This window comes from Pristis pectinata, chromosome 8 (assembly GCF_009764475.1).
Source record: "Pristis pectinata isolate sPriPec2 chromosome 8, sPriPec2.1.pri, whole genome shotgun sequence".
NCBI classification, from domain to species: domain Eukaryota; kingdom Metazoa; phylum Chordata; class Chondrichthyes; order Rhinopristiformes; family Pristidae; genus Pristis; species Pristis pectinata.
In genome coordinates, this window is record NC_067412.1 from 42,700,811 (window position 1) to 42,714,966 (window position 14,156).

The 14,156-nt window shown below is 41.9% G+C and overlaps 1 protein-coding gene across 1 annotated transcript in view; it reads left to right on the forward strand.

Annotated features, from left to right (window-relative positions):
- drc3 (dynein regulatory complex subunit 3) overlaps positions 1 to 14,156 on the forward strand; it is a 32,344-nt gene that overhangs the window by 15,394 nt on the left and 2,794 nt on the right. Inside the window, exons 6-9 of the mRNA XM_052021972.1 lie at positions 233 to 364; positions 2,672 to 2,742; positions 10,968 to 11,091; positions 13,969 to 14,100. Coding sequence (XP_051877932.1) covers positions 233 to 364; positions 2,672 to 2,742; positions 10,968 to 11,091; positions 13,969 to 14,100 — 459 coding nt within the window. The remainder of the gene's footprint in view (positions 1 to 232; positions 365 to 2,671; positions 2,743 to 10,967; positions 11,092 to 13,968; positions 14,101 to 14,156) is intronic.

Below are 14,156 nucleotides of genomic sequence, written 5' to 3' on the forward strand. Positions count from 1 at the left end.
CCACACCCCTCAAATAAAGAACAAAAAATGCTGCTTGGAACATGCTTCCTTGATCAAGCTTTCAGTCACCTTCCTGGCATCAATTATTTTGTTTGAAGATGCTCTAGTGGATTACCTCAGGACATTTTTGATGTATTAAAGGTGCTATAAAAGTTGAAGTTATTGAAGGTAAACAAGGAGGCATTGTATTTAGCGGTCAGTGGTTACCTTTTGGATTATTTGTTTCATGCAGCAGTTGAATGAATTGCAACACGCCACTGACAACTTGCTTATGGAGAATAAGATCCAGAAGTTCAGGGTAACGATTGATAAACTGTGGAGCAGTCTGATGAACCTAGAAATGCAACTGGTTGACCAACTGGAGGTAAGAAGAGTTAAATTCTCATTGCAAAAGGGTATACCTATAATCTACAGAGGAATTTAAAAATGAGAACAGAAAATGTGGTGAACACTCAGCAAGCCAGACAGCATCTGTGGAGAGAGAAGCAGAATCAATGTTTCAGGTCAAAACAAGAAAAATTTGATTTCATATTTTATAAGCCAGTACAGAGCTAGGGAGAAGGTTTGTAGTTGGGTGGAAGTTTGGAATGACAAAAATTTAAAACTCCTTACTAAGTGCTGCTTGTTTGCTGTGTTGATGAAGTACTATTCCTCAGCACTACATGTACTAGTTTGCCTCTAGTACCAGATTTGTATGGACTTGCTTCAAGTGTGAACTCAGACAGACTGAGCTACAATGAGCCAGTCAACTGTGTGGAGATCACAGCTACTTCTAACCCTGCCTTTATTCCCGTACACACAAGTGGACTTTGATGCCACAGCTCCAGAAAGACAATGGAGAATTGGATTTCTCATATTTATTTTCCTTTCTTCAGGCCAGGATCAGTCAGATAATACACTACAAACTAGGAATAGTTATGAAATTATCAAAAAGATTGCCAAATGTGAAGGTAAATTAATTTCTGGCCACTCATTTGCTGCACTGCACATTGTCAGAAACAAGTTCCTCATAGGAGTGGGAGTAAGCCACTGGGCTCCTCAAACCTGCTCTACCATTCAATGGGATCTGATCTGGTTATAGTGTCAATTCTGCATTCCCATCTACCCTGGTAAACTTTCACTCCCCTGTTTATCAAATATCTATCTACCTCTAGCTTAAAAAAAAATTCAAAGATTCTGCTTCCACCACCCTTTGAGGTAGCAGGTTCCAAAATTCAGTACCCTCCAAGACAAAATTTCACAAAATGGTCGACCCCCTTATTTTTGGACAGTGACACCACCCCTCGACCACCCGAGTTCTAGATACTCCCACAGGAGGAAATGTACTCCCCACCTTTATCATCAAAACCCCTCACTATTGTTTATGTTTTAATCAAACCAATTCTGATTTTTATAAACTCCAGTAGATACAAGCTTAACCACTCCAACATTCCTTTCATAATGCAACCCATCCTTTCTGGATACCAATTTAGAAAACCTTCTCTCAAAGTATTCACATCCTTCCCTCAGTAAGGAGCTAGTGTGGTGAACTATATAACTGAAGTTTGAATTCTCTTTTGTATTCAATTCCCCTAGCAGTAAACAATAACATTGTTAGTTTTCCCCATACCTGGATATCATTTGTGAATCTTGCATGAGAACTCCAGATCCCTCTGCCTCTCAGAGTTTTGCAACTCTCTCCATTTAGATAATATGCCTTTTGTCTATTTTGGCGGAAAAAATAATAATTCCACATTCTCCCACATGATAATCCATTTGCCAGATCTTTGCCCATTCACTTAATGTATCAATGTCCCCTTTGTAGCCCTATCACCACATCTTACTTTCCTGCCTATCTTTGTATCATCAGCAACTTTAGCAGTGATACCTCCAGTGCCATCATCAATGCCATTTTATAAATTGTAAATGGTTGAGGCCCCAGCACTGATCCCTGTGACACATCACTCGTTACACATTGCCAACCAGAAAAAGGCCCATTTACTCTGTTTCCCATTAGCCAGCCAATTTTCTATCCATGTGAATAAATTGCCTGCTATATCATGAGCTTTTATTTGCCACAATAACTTTTGTTGTTGTGCCTTATCAGATGCCTTCATTGTTAACTCTCAATCTTGGCTGAAACACTTTGCAACTATGTTCCTGGTTTAAGGAAGAGTAATGACTCGTTAATTCTGGTACTTTAAAAAAAAATGGCATTTTCTCTGCTTCAAGGACTTATTTTCCAAAGTTGGACAGGAAATTGCACACACAAAAGTACAGGAAAATCACAAGATGTTCTCTGAGTTATGGAACACCTGTTCTTTGGCTTTCAGTTTTAGTTTAGCTTTTTAAGGTTTGCATTGTATTTGCAGGTTTTCTTTCTGTTTTTTTTAAAGAAAAGGTTGGTTACCAATGCCCACAGCCCTAGCACAGGACTAATCAGAAGATAACAATTAAGTTAAAACCATGCTTTGATCTTAAAGCTGGATATTATAGGAGGAAAAAGGTTAAGGGGTTCCACTGTGTTGAAGCCCTGGAGAAGAAGGAAATAGAACAGAAGACTGGGAACTGATTTCACTGCAGTGAGGATACACATCAGTCGGTGCTTTCTGGAGAGGAAGGTCAAATATTGCTTGTTTTGCACTATTTGTTTATGCTGTTGGTTTTAAACTTTTTTTGTTTGGTTTTTCAGGAAGCAACCAGAGAATTTGAACGAAATATTTCAGAATTGGTTACAACTTACATTGAAAATGTACAGGCTTTATATCCTTTAATGTAAACACTTCATTCTCAGTGCCTTAACTTGGGGAAATTAAAGAAGCTTATCGATCCTATGAGAACAGGTCCTTCCTCAAACCAAGTGCAGGTGACCTATCATGGACAGTATCCATTTCATTTAGTTACCTCAGGGAACACTTCATATAAATGCCCCTTAATGCACAAATGATATTGCAGCAAAACTTTGGAATATTTATCCATTCTCACATCTTACCACAAGAATCACCTGAATCTCACAAAATGATTGATCATCTTGGCGTATCTTTACAACCTTTAATCCTTATCAGAAAACCCTTTTCATCTCTTGTCATCCTTCAGATCTGTTAACTTTGAGGCTGCAGCCTTTAATTCTGCCCTTGTAGTCCAAGTCAGCATTACACCACTCAAAATTTTAGGCATGTAATACCCACCTCCAGAACCTGTTATAACTATTACATATACAGTTCAGATGACAGCTTAACTCAGCAGTGTATTGGTTGAACGCTATTCTTTGAGGAGCATCACATTCAATTCTGATTGAAATACAACTTGGGAGCTATTTTTGTTTTCTTTATCTTCCAATATGGCTATGTTAAAGTTCATTCAATTTAAGAGAATTTGAATCCAATACCATGGTTCCATGATAGTGGTAAAAACATTTGATGCAGGTTTTGTCTTTACCCAAAATAAGAAGTATAAATGCATTTATTTCTCTGTGTGCTGCTGTTTAGAGACATTGTGTTCAATGCAGCTATTATTATGAAGTGCTTGAAGCAGTACAGAAAAATAAGTGCAATTACACACATTTTAGAAAATCAGAAGGCTGCCTGTGCTGGAAATCTGAAATAAAATCAGAAAATGCTGGAAACACTCACCAGGTCTGGCAGCATCTATGCAGAGAGAAACAGAGTTAATGTTTCAGGTCCAGGACCCTTCAGACCTGAAAAAGAAAGAAAACAACATTGTATTAAATTGCAGAGAAGGTAGGGCTGGAGGGTGGATAGAAGAAGGGGAATATATCTGATAATGTGAGACCAGGGTTGTATGACGTTAAGCTGTACATGAAGTCATCCACGATGGGTTAATGGGGGCAGTTAGAGGGAGAAAAAATGAACAAAGGAACATAGAGCTATGGGATTGCAATGGTTAGCTAATGGAAAAAAAAGAGCCAATATCACAGGTGGACTGGCCAGTTCCGATACAGACAGGGAAGGGTGGCATGGTAGCATAGCAGTTAGCATAATGCTATTACAGCGCCAGTGATCAGGGTTCAATTCCCGCCACTGTCTGTAAGGAGTTTGTATGTTTTCCCCATGGTTTCCTCCAGGTGCTCTGGTTTCCTCCCACATTCCAAAGACGTATGGGTCTTAACGTGGGTGTAATTGGACGGCACGGGCTCATTGGGCTGGAAGGGCCTGTTACCATGCTGTATAAATAACGTTTTAATAAAGTTTTAAAATTTTTAAAGGTGAGTTGTCTGAAATTGTAGAATTCAGTACGGAGTCTGGAAGGCTGCAATGTGTCCAGATGGAAGATTAGGTGCTGTTCTTTAGGGTTACATTGAGCTTCATTATAACAGTGCAGGAGGTCACAAACAGAAAGGTCAGAGTGGGAGTGAGATGGAGAATTAAAGTGGCTGGTTACAGGAAGCTCAGGGTCACCATGCAAAGCAGTCATCCTCTCCAATGTAGAGATCATCACATTGCGAACGTGGAATGCAGTACACCAGATTAGAAGTGGAGTGCTAGGATTCTCCCATATGAATAAAATGTGCATGAATCACAGATCCCCCTCTTGTAGCAGAAGCAAACAGTAGCCAGCTACATTGAACCTGAATGTAAAATATACATTAAATGCTGAAGCACTCTGTGAATTAAATTTTAATTATTTCATTATAGCAACAGTACAATTCTACAAGTCATTTATAAGTATAAATAAAGCAAAAACCTTAATCGTATATATTTAGATCAAAACTTAACCCTCTCCATAAAAGTTGCTCATTATGTGTGCACTTGCAATAGGAGCTCTGCTAGTGTTCAGTAGGAAAGTGTCATTAGCAGGAAGTTATCATATTTTATCTTTGATCTATGTGGAATTGGTCTCAACAATTGAAACACTGCATTTGGCTTTCTCTGTTTAACATGTGGATATTAGGATTAGGTTGGATATAACCTGCCTTCCATGATCAGAAGCAAGGTGGCACTGTCACCTATTTGTGAAAAATATCCAAGATCTGTTGCCCCCAAAACCACACCAGTTAAAAAAAGTCTAACTTTTGAGTTCAGTGAAAAGTTCAGTGGAGTGTTTCAGTGAGCAAGAGCTGTGACCGGGACAGATTTCAAAAAAGGTGAGTCTCTGTGCTTTGTGTTCAGTTTCAGTGAGCAGGAACCTTAAAGAGGCACACTTGCATATTGTTAATAATAATTAATTGGCTAATTAGATAATTGGCAGTAGCCAATGTAAAGAAGTTAGGGTTAGGGTGGGGGGAAGCTGAGGTTTTGGTGTGAAGAGGCAGAGAAAGTAGCCCAAGTTTGGAGAGTGAGAGCAGCCCTTGAAGGAAAAAGAGGCTTCAGAGAGAAGGTATAGGTAAGAACAGGTAAGGTTTTTATTTTGCTTTGTTGTTATCATTGACTTGGCTTTGGTTCAGGAGGCTACAGTGGGTGGAGACTAAGATGAAGTTCAGGTAAGGTCTTTGTTTTTCTCTTATTCCACAGCAGAGTAGTGAAATGGCAGTCAGGATAGTGGTATGCTTCTCTTGTAGGATGTGGGAAATTGGGGAGACCTCCAGTTTCACTGATGACTACACCTGTGAGAAGTACATCCAGCTGCAGCTCCTTACTGTGTTAGGGAATTGGAGCTTGATGAATTCTGGATCACTTGGGAAACTGAAGAGATAATAGACAGGGCTTACATGGAGGTAGTCACACCTAGGATGTAGGTAGCTGGGTGACTGTCAGGAAAGGGGATAGGCAGTCAGTGCAGGGTACCCCTGTGGCTGTTCTCCTCAATTAAAAAAAAAGTATGTAGTTTTAGGTACTGTTTGGGGTGGGGCAGTGGGGGTGGGTGGTGAAATGACCTACCAGGCAAAAATCACAGTAGCCAGGTCTCAGACACTGAGTCTGGCTCTGTGGCTCAGAAAGGAAGTTAGGGGGGGGGAGGAAAGAGGAGTGCAGTAGTGATAGGGGATTCATTGGTTAGGGGAACAGACAGGAAATTCTGTGGATGAGAACGAGACTCGATGGTATGTTGCCTCCTGGGTGCCAGGTTAGAGACATCTCGGATCAAGGGGAGAGTGAGTAGCCAGTAGTCATGGTCCACATCGGTACCAATGACATAGGCAGGAAGGATGATGAGGTCCTGCAATGTGAGTTCTGGGAGTTGGGTGCTAAGTTAAAAGATGGGACCTCCAGGGTGGTGATTTCAGGATTGCTACCCGTGCCATGTGCTAGTGAGGCAAGAAATAGAAAAGTAGTGCAGTTTAACACATGGCTAAGGAGGTGGTGCAGCAGGGAGGGCTGCAGATGCTGGGGGGGGGGGGGGGTGGTGTGTGGGGGGAGGTTAAACTAGAGTTGCAGAGCAGCCAGTAGAGTGGCTATGGGGAAAGTTGATGTTAAGCCTACAAGCAGAGACAAATGGACAGGTTGATGAGCACAGTGGGATTAATGTTCTGAGATACACATTTCAATGCAAGGAGTATTGTAGATAAGGCAGATTAATTTGGAGCATGGATTGGCATGTGGATTTATGATGATGTAGCCATTAGTGAGACTTAGTTGCAGGAGGGGCAGGACTGGCAGCTCAATGTTCCAGGGTTCTGATGTTTTAGACATAATAAGAGAGGGAGTTATTAAAGGGGGAGGGGTGGCATTACTCATCAGGGAAAATATCACAGCAGTGCTCAGAGATGACATACTGGAGGGCTCGTCTATTGAGGCAGTATGGGTGGAACTGAGGAATAAGAAAGGGATGACCTCATTAATAGGACTATATTATAGACATCCCAATAATCAGCAGGATTTAGAGGAACAAACTTGTAGACAGATAGCAGACAATTGCAAGAAAAATAATGTTGTGATAGGTGATGTTAACTTTCCACATAGTGACTGGAACTTGCATACTGTAAAGGGATTGGATGGGATAGAGTTCGTCAAATGTATTCAGGAAAATTTCCTCAATCAATATGTGGAAGTCCCAACTAGCAAGTGCGATACTGGATCTCCTCTTGGGGATCGCGACGGCAAGTGACAGAAGTGTGTGTTGGGGAACACTTTGGATCTAGTGATCATAATTCTATTAGTTTCAAGATGATTATGGGGAAGGATAGGACTGGTCCTTGGGTTGGAGGAACCATAAATTGGAGGAAGGCCAATTTTGATGGCATCAGAAGGGATCTGGCAGGTGTGGATTAGGATAGGCTGTTTTCCAGCGAAGAGATGCTTGAATAGGTGGGAGGCTTTTTAAAAAGTGAAATACTGAGTACAGAATCTGTATGTTCCTGTTAGAATAAAAGAGAAGGCTAACAAGTTTGGGGAATCTTGGCTACTGAGGCCCCAGTAAAGGAAAAAGGAGGTGCATATCAGGTATAGGCAGTTGGGATCAAATGAGGCACTTGAGAGAGAAATGAGGAGGACAAAAAGAGGACATGAGGTTGCTCAGGCAGACAAGGTGAAAGAGAATCCCAAGGGTTTCTATCTCTATTATTAAGAGCAAGGGACAAAATTGGTCCTCTTGAAGATCAGCATAGTCATCTATGCATGGAGCTGAAAGAGATGGGGGAAGATCTTAAATGAATTTTTTGCATCTATATTTACTCTGGAGACAGATTATAGAACTGATGCAAAAGAGTAGAGAAGTCATGGACTGTATCTGGATTATGGAAAAGGAGGTGCTGGCTGTCTTGAGGCGAATGAAGGTGGATAAATCTCCAGGACCAGACAAGGTGCCCCCTCGGACCTTGTGGGAGGCTAGTGCAGAAATTGCAGGGGCCCTGGCAAAGATATTTAAAATGTCCTTGGCCATAGGTGTGGTGCTGGAGGATAGCTAATGTTGTTCAAGAAAGGCTGTAAGTATAAGCCAGGAAATCATAGGCCAGTGAGCCTGACATCAGATATGGGTAAATTATTGGAAGGTATTCTAAGGGACAGGATATATAAGTATTTGGATAGATGGCCTGCTTAGGGATAGTCAACCTGGCTTTGTGTGTGGTAGATCATGTCTAATGAATCTAATGGAGTTCTTTGAGGAGTTTACCAAGAAGGTTGATGAGGGAAAGGTGGTGGACATTAGCAAGGCCTTTGACAAAGTCCTGCATGTGAGGCTGCTCCAGAAGGTTAAGTCACTTGGCATTCAGGATGAAGCAGCCAATTGGATTCAACATTAGCTTAACAGGAGAAGCCAGAGAGGTGGTTGTCTCTCTGACTTGAGGCCTGTGAGTAGTAGCATGCCACAGGGATTGATGTTTGGGGGTCTGTTGTTGTTTATCATCTATATTAATGATCTAGATGATGATGTGGTAAACTGGGTCAGCAAATTTGCAGATGACACCAAGATTGGGGGTGTAGTGGACAGCGAGGAAGGCTATCAAAGCTTGCGGTATGATCTTGATCAGCTAGGAAAATGTGTTTAAAAATGGCAGATGGAGTTTAATGCAGACAAGTGTGAGGTGTTGCACTTTAGGAGGACAAATCAAGGTAAGACTTCTACAGTGAATGGTAGGGCTCTGAGGTATGTGGTAGAAGAGGGACCTGGGTATATTTCCTTGAAAGTGGGGTCACAGGTTAATAGAGTTGTGAAGGGGACATGAAAAGGCTTTGGCAAGTAGGGTTAAGGAGAATCCCAAGGCTTTTTTTTCTCGTATGTGAAGAGCAGAAGGATGGCTGGAGTAAAGGTAGGTCCGATTAGAGGCAAAGGTGGGAGGATGTGCCTGGAAGCTGTGGAAGTGGGTGAGGTTCTTAATACTTCTCTTCAGTATTCACCAAGGAGAAGGGCCTTGATGATGCTGAGGACAGTGTTGGTAAGGGTAATGTTCTAGAATATGTAGATATCAAGAGAGAGGATGTGTTGGTGCTGTTAGAAAATATTAGGACAGATAAGTCCCTGGGGCCTGACAGAATATTCCCCAGACTGCTTCGTGAGGTGAGGGAGGAGATTGCTGAGTCCTTTGAGTCCTCGTTGGCCACGGGGATGGTATTGGAGGGTGGCGGATGTTGTCCCCTTATTCAAAAAAGGTAGTAGGGATAGTCCAGGGAATTACAGACCAGTGAGCCTTGCATCTGTGGTGGGTAAGCTGTTAGAAAGGATTCTAAGGGAAAGGATCTATGAGTATTTAGAGAATCATGGACTGATTAGGGACAGCCAGCATGGCTTTGTGGAGGGAAGATCATGCCTCACAAGCCTGATAGGGTTCTTTGAGGAGGTGACCAGGAAGATTGATGAGGGTAGTGCAGTGGATGTGGTCTACATGGATTTTAGTAAGGCGTTTGACAAGGTTCCGCATGGTAGGCTTCTTCAGAAGGTCAGAGGCCAAGGGATCCGGGGAGGCTTGGCCGTGTGGATTCAGAATTAGCTTACCTGTAGAAAGCAGAGGGTTGTGGTGGAGGGAGTGCATTCAGATTGGAGGGCTGTGACTAGTGGTGTGCCACAGGGATCGGTTCTGGGACCTCTACTCTTTGTGATATTTATTAATGACTTGGATGAGGGGTTGGAAGGGTGGGTTAGCAAGTTTGCAGATGACACAAAGGTCGGTGGTGTTGTGGATTGTGTGGAGGGCAGTCGAAGCTTAGAGGGATATTGATAGGCTGCAAGCTGGGCTGAGAAGTGGCAGATGGAGTTCAATCCTGAGGTGTGAGGTAGTACACTTTGGAAGGACAAACTCCAAGGCAGAGTACAAGGTAAATGGCAGGATTCTGGGCAATGTAGAGGAGCAGAGGGATCTGGGGGTTCACATTCACAGTTCACTGAAAGTTGCCTCACAGGTAGATAGGGTAGTTAAGAAAGCTTATGGGGTGTTGGCTTTCATAAATTGTGGGATTGAGTTTAAGAGTTGCAAAGTAATGATGCAGCTTTACAAAACTCTGGTTAGACCACTTACTGTGTCCAGTTCTGGTCGCCTCATCATAGGAAGGATGTGGAGGCATTGCAGATGGTGCAGAGGAGATTTACCAGGATGCTGCCTGGTTTAGAGAGTATGGATTATGAGGAGAGGCTAATGGAGCTAGGGCTTTACTCATTGGAGAGAAGGAGGATGAGGGGAGGCATGATGGAGGTATACAAGATATTGAGAGGAATAGATAGTGGACAGCCAGCGCCTCTTTCCCAGGGCACCAGTCCTCAAAACAAGAGGGCATGGCTTTAAGGTAATGGGTGGGAAGTTCAAGGGAGATGTCAGAGGGAGGTTTTTCACCCAGAGAGTAGTTTGTGCATGGACTGCGCTGCCTGGGTTGGTGGTGGAGGCTGATACGTTGGTCAAGTTCAAGAGATTTTTAGATAAGCATATGGAGGAATTTAAGATAGAGGGATATGTAGGAGGAAGGTGGTTAGATAGTCTTAGGTGTGGTTTGAAGGGTGGCACAACACGATGGGCTGAAGGGCCTGTATTGTGCTGTATTATTCCATGGTTCTATAACTCCTGTACTCTGCCCTGATTTATGTTCAAATTGACCAAGACATTGGTGAGGCTGAATTTGGAGTATTGTGTACAGTTCTGGTCACCTACCTACAGGAAAGATATAAGCTTGAAAAAGTGCAGAGAAAATTTACATGGATGTTGCTGGGAGTTGAGGACCTGAGTTATAGGGAAAGGTTGAATAGGTTAGGAGTTCATTCCCTGGAGCACAGAAGAATGACAGGTGATCTTGTAGAGGTATACAAAATTATAAGGGGAATAGATGGGGTGAATGCATACAGGCTTTCCCCCTAAAGGTTGGGTGAGACCAGAACTAGAGGACATAGCTTTAGGGTGAACGGTGAAATATATAAAGGGGAACTTCACTCAGAGGGTGGTGCGAGTGTGGAATGAGCTGCCGGCAGAAGTATTAGATACTAGTTCAGCTGTAACATTTGAGAGATTTAGCTGGGTACATGAATGGGAGGGGTTTGGAGGGAGATGATGCAGGTAGATGAGACTAGGCAGATCATCAGGCTGGCATGGACTGGATGGGCTGAAGGAACTCTTAATTTCTGAATTAAATAGTAAAGTAACTTATTGTCTTTGCATCTTTAACATAATCTACAGTAGCCCAGTGCCGGGACCTGGAGAACCGTAACCATGAGAACATGTTAGAAATTGCTATGAGCAGTTACGACAAGATGGGAAAGAGTGAAGGGGATGAGGAAATGCCAGAAGAACTCCGAGCTGTAAGAGCACTTTCACATTTATCTCTGAGAAAACAAAAGTTCCACTTTGTACAGCTTTTGATACTAAATATTTTTCCTAAAATCTGATGTTTGATATTATCTTTCTTCCATTCCCTTGATTCTTATAGAGTATGGGTGGTTTGCATTTACCTGCTCCTTCAGGATGTGTGAACACAACCTAACAGAACGCACCATCTTGCCCTCTTTCCTTCCATGGCATCAGTTTAACACGAGTCCATAAATTGTTAGGTTAATTGACCACTAAGTTGTCCCTAGCGTGTGGATGAGTGGTAGAATCTGGAGTGAGTTGATGAGAATGTAGGGAGAATATAAAATAGGATTGGTGTAAATGGGTTCTTTATGGTCAACATGGACTTGGTGGGTCAAAGGACTTGTTTCTGTGACTCTGAACATAAAATCGTGAATCCAATCAGATTAATCAATTCAATAGGGAAACCAGGAGGAACTTCTTTCCAGAGAACAGTGAGAATGTGGAAACTATTGCCATTAGACTCAACTTACTAATGATAACCGATGCTCTGCAAGGAAATCTAAATAAGCTGTGAAGGTGAAAAGAGAAGTATTTGCTGACTAGGTTAGATGGAAAAGGGTTGTGGGAGGCTCAAGTGGAGTAGTTTGGACATGTTGCAGAGAATTCCCTGTGCTTTGTAACTCTTATGGCATTTCAATTCCAGCTTTGCTTCTCTCAAAATCAATCAGGTGTGATACTGTGGGATCTATAAGCAAACACTTTTGCTCTGCTTCTCTACCCTATTGTCCATTGTAGGCAGGTTCCTTTCCCACCACCAAGGCCCTTCCTGATTACATGCTGCTTCTCATTGAGCCGCAACACAATATTGCAGCTGTAACTACTGCCCGTAATCTTAATTCAGATACCAGCTTCCAGAAGCTTTGAGTAATGTTAATCAGTTTGGCCTTACTGAAAATTAGTAAAGGGTAAAGATTGGGTGGCCATTCAAATACTGTTTAATGAGAAAGGAGGAAGGGTTGGGTGTAAAATGGTGGCCAATACAAGGGTGTTGGTTGGTCACTGGTAATTGTTGAACAAACTAATTACCAGTTACATGGTGAGCATCAGAATCAGATGTATTATCACTGACTTTGTTGTTTTACAGAAACAAAATTACTATAGATTACAAAAATGAATAGTGCAAAAACAGAGGGAATAATGAGGTAGTGTTCAAGGGTTCATGGACCATTCAGAAATCTGATGGCAGAGGGGAAGAAACTGTTTGAGTTGTTGAATATGGGTCTTCAGGCTCTTGTACCACCTCCCTGATGGTAGTAATGAGAAGAGGGCATGTCCTGGATGGTGAGGATCCATAGTGATGGATGCCACTTTCTTGAAGCACTGCCTCTTGAAGATGTCCTTGATGGTGGGGAGGGTGTGCCTGTGATGGATCTGGCTGAGTCTATAACCCTCTGCAACCTCCTCCAATACTGCATTGGAGCCTCCATACCAGGCGGTGATGCAACCAATCAGATTGCTCTCCACTGGACATCTATAGAAATTTGTAAGAGTCTTTGGTGACATACCAAATCTCCTCAAACTCCTGACAAAGTAGAGCTGTTGGTATGCTTCATGATTGCATCCATGTGTTGGACCCAGGATAGATCCTCTGAGGTGTTGATGTTCAGGAACTTGAAGCTGCTCACCCTTCCCATCACTGATCCCTCAGTGAGGACTGGTGTGTGTTCTCCTGACTTCCCCTTCCTGAAGTCCACAATCAATTCCTTGGTCTTGCTGATGTCGTAACAACAACCTTGCACCCACCACTCAACCAGCTGATTTATTGCACTCCTGTGCACCTACTTGTTGCCATCTGAGATTCTACCAGCAATGGTGGTGTCATTGGCAAATTTATAGATGGCATTTGAACTATGCTTAGTGATACAGTTATGAGTGTTGTGCAGTGGGCTAAATGGGCATCCTTGAGGTGCACCTGTGTTGATTGTCAGTGAGGAGGAGACATTGTTACTGATAAGGAAGTTGAAGATTCAGTTGCAGAGGGAGGTACAGAGGCCTAAGTTTTGATACTTGGTGATTTGTACTGATTAGTACTTAGTGATTAGTCTGAGTACTTAGACTATTCATATTTGTTAGATGATCTCTTGTTGTGTTACTCATGGTAATGTTTATTAACAAGATAGTTAACAGTAAAGTACAAGAGAGTGTTATGATGCTTAAACAACATACATCCCACTGCTTTAAATGGTCCATTGCCAACCACATTTGGTGATCATTGTTCACAAGATTACTAAGGACCAATGTGCCATTTTGTATTAATTGCACAATTTTGTCAATGAAAGTAATTCAATTATAATTTGAGTTGGGTAATTTACACTTGACCTATTGTTTATTTGTAAGAGGAAAATAATTCAACTTTCAAGGACATGTATTGTGATTTTCATATGGCATATAGTTCCTTCAAACATCATAACACTCACCTTGTACTTTATGATTAACTATTGATATGAAACACAATGCTTCACTAGAAGCAACATCAACTAACATAAGACTTTATTCTTGTCCCATGTCTTTGAATGAGCTGTATTAACCATGCAATATAATAAGTATTGTTCACATGACTAGTCCACTACCCCTGTGCAGGCCAACAGTTTGTAACCAACCCAACTATTCCTCTCTCTAACCCCACAGCCAATGGCAAACTAAATAGAAAATGCCAATTTCCAGAAAAAGACCCATTCATATCTGCAGTTACCACTAATCCCTCCTGAACTTTACAAGTAATTGTGAATCACTTTGGAACTTGATGTGAAGTGAAATACAAATGCAAGTTTAGTTGAAATTGGCAAAGATGCTTTCTCTATACATGTTTTGCTTTCTTTATGCAGCTCTTTATTGATAAAGATACAGTTATCAATACAGTTAATGCATCACATGACTTGCATCTGCTTAAGATTGACAACCAAGAAGACAAAATGGTTACAAAGGCAAATGCCTGGGTCAGGGACATGATTGAGAAGGTAAGGATGAATAAAATGCTTTAGTTCTGCAAGTTTATTTTCATGAGTACAATTCA